Consider the following 8,854-nt stretch of genomic DNA (forward strand, 5'->3'; position numbering starts at 1 on the left):
TGATCTTTGTTAACACTACTGTCATTGAGTCAATTCCAATTCATAGCAACCCCATGTTGCCAGACCCAGAACTGTGCACCATAGAGTTTTCATAGGCTGATTTTTCAGAATTAGATTGTCATGACTTGTTTCTGAGTTACCTCTGGGTGAGCATGGACCTTCAACCTTTTGGTTAGTACTCAAGCATGTTAACCATTTGTCAGGGACTCATAAATGAATTATTTTTACAATATATGAAATAAAGTAAAACTTGTGCTCTGGAAAATATTAGTGAGCTGTCTCAAATAAGTCTGATAAACTTTTTGACAATTATGTTGTTGTTTTTTCTGATGACTGCTACTTTTTTTTTTCCATTTGGCAACTAGTTTAATGATCTGATCTTCATATCACAACCATATCTTTTAAATTTACTAATCCATCAGATTGACTAATTATCACTTTAAAATATTTTTCTTTGGTAATTCTAAGACTTCTGGTAGTGTAGTGGTTACTTGTTGGGCTGATAACCTCAAGGTCAGCAATATGAAACTACCAGCCATTTCACAGGAGAAAGATGAGGCTTTCTGCTCCCATAAAGATTTACAGCCTTGGAAACCCTATGCAGAGTGACTATGAGTCAGAAAAGACTCCATGGTACATCACCACCACCATTGTCATAATTCTGAATTATTTATTTGTCATGGTTACCTAAAGATTAGGAAAGTAGTTCTTTTGACAGGACTGTGTAAATTTTCATTTTGAAATCTAAATTCTTTGTTTTGTTCATTAATTATTTTGTGCTTTTCTTTCCTCTTTTTGTTAGAATCAGATTTTATACTTAAAAGTCTTTCTGACTATATGATAACAACAAAACTGATTTTATTGAGTTATGCTTTACTTCATACTTATGAATGTTTACATGTCTCAGAGGCAGAATTAAATTGGACTCTCCTACTTTTGTTTTATGTTTTCAGAAAAGGCCTTTCTCCTTTGAATTATATGCACATTTCTCTTCAGCACATGAATATAGAATTCCACCCAGCTGTTATTCCTTGAGTGAAGGTTAAGTTCCCTGGTACAGAGAGTTGGCATCTATTCATTTTTCTCACAATAAAATCATCCAAAGGAGCCCTGGTGATGAATAGTAGGTTATGCGTTGGGCTTCAAACCACAGGTCATCAGTTCATATTTGCCAGGCTCTCCATGGGAAGCTTGCTGCTACCATGAAGATTTACAGCTTTGGAAACTCTATACAGGGTAACTATGGTTCAGAACTGACTCAACAGCATGCAGCAACAGCATAATGGACCCAAACTGTCCTTCATCACATGACTCTCCTTAACTTTTTAATCACTGGAAAGTACTCATTTAAAAGATGCTGAAGTTATGTGTCCTGGTGTGGTGCTGTGGATTAATATACTAGAATGCAAGGTCAGCTTGAACTACAAGGTCGGCGGTTCAAGCTTACAATCTTCTCCTTGGAAACCCTATACAGAATAGCTATGAGTCAGAACTAACTTGGTGACACTTAACAATAATAACAACAAAGTTATATACATGGACTACTGGTGGTGTGATGCTGTAAGATCAGCACTGGACTACAAACCACAAGGTCAACAGTTCAAATCCACTAGCTGCTTCTTTCCTATTCAGGGTTGCTATGAGTTGAAACCAACTCAATGCCACTTAGTAAAACAATGACACAATCCTTTCCTCAAGAAGTTACAGTCATTATATTTGTTTATTTATCTAGACAGTGAAGAAGTTCTGGTTACAGTAGGAAATGAGATGCAAATTAAGTCAATAAAGTCAATAACATGTTCCCTGTTGAATGTTCTTATGTATTTCACAGAATTCCCAACGTGTGAGCCACTAACTCAATTTATATGCAAAAGTGGAAGATGCATTAGCAGCAAATGGCATTGTGACTCTGGCAAGTACCAACTGTTCACTGTGCAGCACTGATTTGATTGGAGCTCTATCTTGGCTGTCTTGCCTCCTTCAGAGATCCTCTGTAAGAGAGGTTTGCAGAGCCACTCAAAATGGTTAAGACAAGTGGTGAGAGGGCACATCAATGGGGATTAGTATTAAGGATAATTGAGCTCAATATTTGTCCCTGCTGTTATAGTAGAGATTTGCTCTCAGGTATTATACTGTCTGTCCATAGTCTAAGTATGCAAGCATAAAGAGGACAATTCAAGAAGTAACCTGTGAAATTCAGGTTACCAAAAGCATTTAGGTAAAATGCTGTGTAACCTCAGAATGGAATCATTTATAAATTATTATGAAATTGTCCAGATGATCTGAATTCTATCAACTTACTTTTTATGTATAACTGATATTTTTCTTACATTCCATTGTATCATTATGCTAAAGTATTCCAAATGCAGTTAAATTTACTATATATATAAATCACTGCACTCTCATCCATTTATTTTAATTTAATCAATTTTCACTTCACATTCCTCCCCTCTTCTTCTTTCAAAAGTGTTAAAAATGAACATAAATCATCATTAATGAAAGTGTAGAAACATATCCCAACATAACTATTCACATAAGAGTGAGTAGGGGACAATAAACAGTGGGCTTTCATGTTAGAGAAGGAAAGAAAAGGGCCTGAGTTGGAGATATATTGACAACCTGTGGGACTCAGAGAAAGTACACAAGTTAATGTGCTGGACTGTAAAGTCAGTTTGAACCACAAGGTTAGCAGTTGAAGCTCACCAGCCGCAACTTGGAAACCCTATACAGGATCACTATGGGTCAGAACATACTTGATGGCACTTAACAACAACAACAATTATATCACCACACATACCATTTCATGAAATTTGAATTTGCCATCATCTTGCAGCTTCATAACTGTTTCATGCTCTATAGATGCATTTCATTCAGTGGATAGTCAGCTCTGAGCAGAATAGAAACTAAGCTACAAAATCCAAACTCAAGGATTTTTTCTCAGTTTAAAAGTTGATAGTTAGAAGACAAATGATATAAACATAAAAATGATTCTCTCATTGTTAATGGGATGTATAACCCATTTATTTATCATTAATTTTTCAAAAACAGAAACAAAACTGTACATTCTAGAATAGTTTCTCCTGGGATCCTTTTCACTAACTAAATGTTAATAATTCTTTCCAGATGACGACTGTGGAGATGGGAGTGATGAGGTTGGCTGTGTTCACACTTGCTTTGAGAATCAGTTCAGATGTTCCAGTGGCAGATGTATTCCAGGCCATTGGTCCTGTGATGGTGATAATGACTGTGGAGACTTCAGTGATGAAACCCAAATCAATTGCACCAAAGAAGGTAAGTCATTCTCTGGATTTATGAAAACTTATTATAACTAATTTAGAGTTGTTCAGATAGAAAATTATATACATAAATAAAATGCTTTGTCAGATTAAAAAAATATACACATGTAATTATATTAAATTATTATCTGGTTTCTTGTGTTCTTTAATTCTTGACTTTCCTTCCTCCAACTTCTCATCTCAAGACATGCTTTATAGCTTCATACACAATGCTTTACTTACTGGTCTTTTAACACTATCCAGTTTCTAAACTGGCAATTCCCAAACCAATGTCATTGTTGCTGTTCTTGTTAAGTACTGTCTCTGGGTTCCAAATCATAGTGACCCTATATAAGGTTTCCAAGGAGCATCTGGTGGGTTTGAACAGCCAACCTCGCAGTTAACAGTCCAGTGCTTCTCCTACAGTAGTATACCAGGACTCCAACCCCAATCACAAATTGAAGACAAATTTGAAAAGAAAAGTGTAACTTTGCCTTTTGTTTCCATGTTGCTGTTACTGCTGTTATCCACTGAGTGGATTCCAACTCATATTGACCCTGGCTAGGATTTCCAAGAATGGCTGGTGAGTTTAAACTGCTAGTCTTGAGGTTAGCATCCAGTGCTCATCCTACAATGCCACACCAGAGTTCTTTATTGCCATATGAAATTATATTTCTCAAAGTTGGAAATAATCCCCTATATAATGATGATATATGCTAAATTGATTCGCTTTCTTAAATGCAAGTTCAAAGAGGAAAGGATATTATGAGCAGGACTTCCCATATATCCTTTGGCCGCCTAGCCCTGTCACTTGCTTTGGTTACTTTATTAAAGTTAATCAGCTATAACATATTAATAAATTAGAAGTCATGCTGTAAATAGAATAGAAAAACATGCTAGCCTGTCAAGTATTCAGTTTAATCATTGACATTTTATGTAATTTTCCATTATATTTGAAAATATATATTATTTATAGATTCATATATTCTCTAAATATTTATTGAGGTCCTCTCATGTGCCAGACATTGTATCAGATGCAAGAAATAGATTTTCAAATAAATGTAAAGCAAGGTCTCCCTGGTAAAGCAGTTAAAAATCAAGCATAAAAACAGACAATAAAGTAATTTACTAATAGGTTATGGAAGAGAAACCATATACTGTGTAATTATAAGAAAAGAAACATTTCAATGTGTTATCTTAGAAGATCTGTTTCTTTCTGCAAATATTTGACATCCTAGAAGATAAAAATAATCGAAAGTATCTTCTCTGACAAAGGTTCCTTTTCCTTTTGTATGTGCTTGTTTTCTCCTTCTTCCTTATCCACTCAACTGTCAATACTGGACAAATAGTTGCTAAACGGATTATCAATATAATTTTTGTTGTTGTTAAATGCTGTAGAGTCAGTTTCAACTCATAGCAATCCTGTATAGGGTTTCCAAGGAGTGGCTGGCAAGTTTGAACCACTAACCTCATGATTCAAAATGACCTTATGCTACAGTGTCTCACCAATATAGTAGTAGTTTCTTTAAAAAGAATCCCAGCTTTGTTGAAAATCTCTAATGATTAAAGCATATTGATTTTAACTAGATGACATAGGTTATGAGAGTTGTATCAATGATCCAAATATGGTAGAGGAATCAATAACCCATGGGCCATAAGACACGGAAACCCCTGTCCTTATGACTACTCATCTGTACATCATTCATGTCTTTCTCTACTGGGGACATAATAGGAACCATAATGAAAACAGACAATGAGTAAAAAGCTTTTGATTACGTTGTCTTAAATATTGAATATGAGCATGTTTGAATTCATTTTTTGTTTTTTGTTTTCAAAATCAGTTGTCATTATTAATTTCTGTCAAGGAGGTTCTGACTCACAGTGATACTGTGTAGGAGTTCTGAGAAGCAGCTGATGAGTTTGAACCACCTACCTTGTGGTTCAAAGTAAACTGTGGTCCAGTGCTTATCCTATCATGCCACATCAGTAAAGGAGTGTAATATAGTTAAAAACTACCATTTAAAAGTATCTGTCTCTTTTAAATTCTCCGTTGTAAGGAAATTCCCCATGTCTGTGTACTTCTGTCCTATGGCTGTCTGTGTCTGTCTTTCTTGCATTCTCATTTTTGTACCTTTCTCTTAGTTTACTTGTTCCAATAATAAGCATGAAATATAATTTTTGGTACATAGGTAAAGAGATAGATGAAATAGCTTATAATTATTTAGGCATAGAAATCGAAAAAGTAAAAAAGTGTGTATAGTATATAATAGATTCAAATTATTTTCATTTTTTTGTTGTTGTTTGTATTTTGAAACATCCATCTGGGATCTGGTTGACATTTGATTATTAAATTATACTTTAAATATAAATCTGCATTTTCCCCTTCTCACAGATGTCTTTTTAGGCTGCTCATGGGGTGTACATCTGTGGCCTGCTGGCACTGCCCCTAATATGCTGTGAAAGATAAATTTGCCCAAAGTTAATTTATTTACATCTCATAAGTGAGATCTCATCTCTCTTTCTTGTATTTATCTTTGAATCAAAATAATCCTTCCATATTGAAAAGTTTCGAACAGACTGCTTTAGCCTCATGAATGTCCACAGTAAGTCACAATAAATAGACTGTTTTAGAGTCTCTAGGTAATTGTATTATGTTCTTTTAACAGCTATTTAAGGTTAATGGTATTACCTTTTAGAACTTTTCAGTTTTACTAATCTATCACTGTAAAAGATATACCGCCAATGTGAATGCCATGCAGTTCATATATGATTTTGGTAAACATTAAGGAAAAGATGTGTTTAATCTACAAATTTCTTGGACACATGTCAAATAGCAAATGAGAATTTCCCAAACTAATTAATATTTAGCAGATCATAAATTGAACTAGAATTAACTAATCAAATATTTTACTTGGTGAATAAAAAGGATAGGAGTTAAGGAAAGGTATCAGTCTGGGATTATTTTGATGCATGACAATCTAGAATATTTCAAAGATAATTTAAATATTTTTATCCATTACTGTTTCAAATGTGTGGTCTAGTATAGAAGTCATGCAATAACCACATGGAATTGTTTTAGATTAATCAGGAAAAGATACTAAACATGAAAGTTTTGTGAGGGCAGTGTCAAGGTAGATATTTGATGTAATTAGTCATTTAAGTCTGTCCCCAAAGCTGCCATGGGGTCTCTGGCTTGAGTTTCAAGACTAGTTGACAAAATAAATCAGCTCCACCATATAATGTAATTGCTCATTGTTTTGTTTTACACTGCCTGGGTAAGCAAAGCATACAGTACAGAATCCCTCAACTCAAATTGTTTTTAAAACTGTAGAAATGTTCTTGAATTAAGGCGTGGGGAGCCCTAATGACAAAGTGGTTAATTGGTTAACTGCTCTGTGGGAAAAAGTGATGGTAATCTGCTTCTATAAAGATTGCAGCCTTGGAGACCCTTTGGGACAGTTCTACTCTATTATATAGGAACACTATGAGTCAATCGGAACAATGGCAATAAGTGTTTTTGTCATTGTTATTGTTTTTTGGTAAATGATTTTGAGAGATCAGGAAATGTGACCTCTATATATAATATCAATTTCAGAAACTTCCTGATTTACATTAATGGTCAATTTGAAATAATTATATCTGAATAAATATTTCTAATGGAGTAATCTTTTATTCGTCATCAGTAGGACTGCTATATAGCAAAAAAATAAAAAATAAAAGAATAGTCCACAGCAAGGTTGATGTAACACCATTTATCTGTCAGTTTGTCATACTGTGGTGGTTTTCATGTTGTGATGATGCTGGAAGCTATGCCACCAGCATTTTAAGTGGTGGACAGGTGTCAGGGGGACTTCCAGACTCATGAAGACTAGAAAGAAGGCAAACCATTTCTGAATGTTTAGCTACAGTAAACCTTATGAATAGAAGTGGAACATTGTCAGGTATAATGTGGAAGATTAAAATATTATGAATAGCACCAGAATATTGTCAGATATAGTATTGGAAGATGAGCCCCTTCAGGTTGAAATGCACTCAAAATACAACTTGGGAAGAGCTGCCTCCTCAAAGTAGAGATAACTATGCTGATGTGAATGGAGTAAAGTTTTGGGGACCTTCATTTGCTGATGGGCCCAACTCAAAATGATGAGAAACAGCTGCAAAAATCTACCAATAATCAGAACATGCAATGTACAAAGTATGAATCTATGACAATTGACATAAAAATGAAATGGAAGACAAACAGTTCAATATCCTAGGCATTAGTGATCTGAAATATACTGGCATTTGTCATTTTAAATCTGTTAATGTAGGTAACTAAGCCTGGAAAGACAAATTCAAGGAAGATGTTGCATTCATTATCAAAAATAACATTTCAGGATCTATTGTGGAGTACAACTCTGTCTGTGAAAGTATAATATCCATACAATTACAAGGAAGATCACTTAATACCAGCATTATTCAAATTTATGTTCCCACCACTAAAGCTAATGATGATGAAATTGAAGAATACTACCAATGTCTTCAGTCTAATATTGATCAAATGTGTGATCAAGATGAATTGATAATTACAGGAGGTTGAAATGCGAAGGCTGAAAATAAACAATAAAGACTGGTAGTTAGAAAATATGACCTTGGTGATATAAATGATGGTGGAGATTGCATGATAGAACTTTGCAAGATCAAAGACTTATTCATTGCAAATACCTTTTTTAAACAACATAAAAGGTTACCATACACAAGGATCTTACCTTATGGAATGCACAGGAATCAAATTGACTACATCTGTGGGAAAAGATGATGGACAATCTCAATATCATTTGTCAAAACAAGGCCAACTTTTAAAAGTCAGTGTAACAGATCAATTGATCATACGCAAGTTCAGACCAAAGCTGAAGAAAATTAAATAAGTTCATGAGCTAAAATATGAGCTTGAACATATCCCATCTGAGTGTAGAGACACCTTAAGACCAGATTCATGCAGTATTCACTAATGACTGAAGACCAGAAGAGCTATGGGATGACACTAAGAACACAATACAGGAAGAAAACAAAACGTACATTTAAAATACATGAAAGAAAGAAAAGACAAAAATGGATGTCAGATAGCAAAAAGATGGAGGCAGCCTAAGTGCCCATCAATTCAAGAATGGATAAACAAACTTTGGTAAATACACACAATGGAATATTATGCTACCTTGAAGAATAACAAAGAAGTTGCAAGCCACTATGTAACATGGATGAACCTTGAGGACATTATGTTGAGTGAAATTAGTCAGTTACAAAAGGAAAAATATTGCATAGGACTATTATTGTAAAAGCTTAAGAAAAATACCCACACTGAAAGGGGAAAAAAAATTATATTTATTGGTTACTGGAGTGTAGAGGATGGGATGAGGGGAGGAAGGTGGAGCTCAAGGTAGGGAATAGATACAAGATATTTTGGGTGCTAGGGTGGGGGGGGCAATACACTAGAAGAGGAAGGGTAATGGAAGAACAAGCAGACAGGAGAACATGTAAGCAGGTTTACATGGGCGAGGTGGGACAAAGGTAAATAGTGATGTACGCTCAACCTTGGAACA

The 8,854-nt window shown here is 34.7% G+C and overlaps 1 protein-coding gene across 1 annotated transcript in view; it reads left to right on the forward strand.

Annotated features, from left to right (window-relative positions):
* LRP1B (low density lipoprotein receptor-related protein 1B) overlaps positions 1-8,854 on the forward strand; it is a 2,342,762-nt gene that overhangs the window by 1,222,245 nt on the left and 1,111,663 nt on the right. The window contains exons 19-20 of the mRNA XM_006834597.1: positions 1,832-1,912; positions 3,124-3,291. Of these exons, the coding sequence (XP_006834660.1) occupies positions 1,832-1,912; positions 3,124-3,291 (249 nt within the window). The remainder of the gene's footprint in view (positions 1-1,831; positions 1,913-3,123; positions 3,292-8,854) is intronic.

Source organism: Chrysochloris asiatica, unplaced genomic scaffold (assembly GCF_000296735.1).
Source record: "Chrysochloris asiatica unplaced genomic scaffold, ChrAsi1.0 scaffold00012, whole genome shotgun sequence".
Classification (NCBI taxonomy): Eukaryota; Metazoa; Chordata; class Mammalia; order Afrosoricida; family Chrysochloridae; genus Chrysochloris; species Chrysochloris asiatica.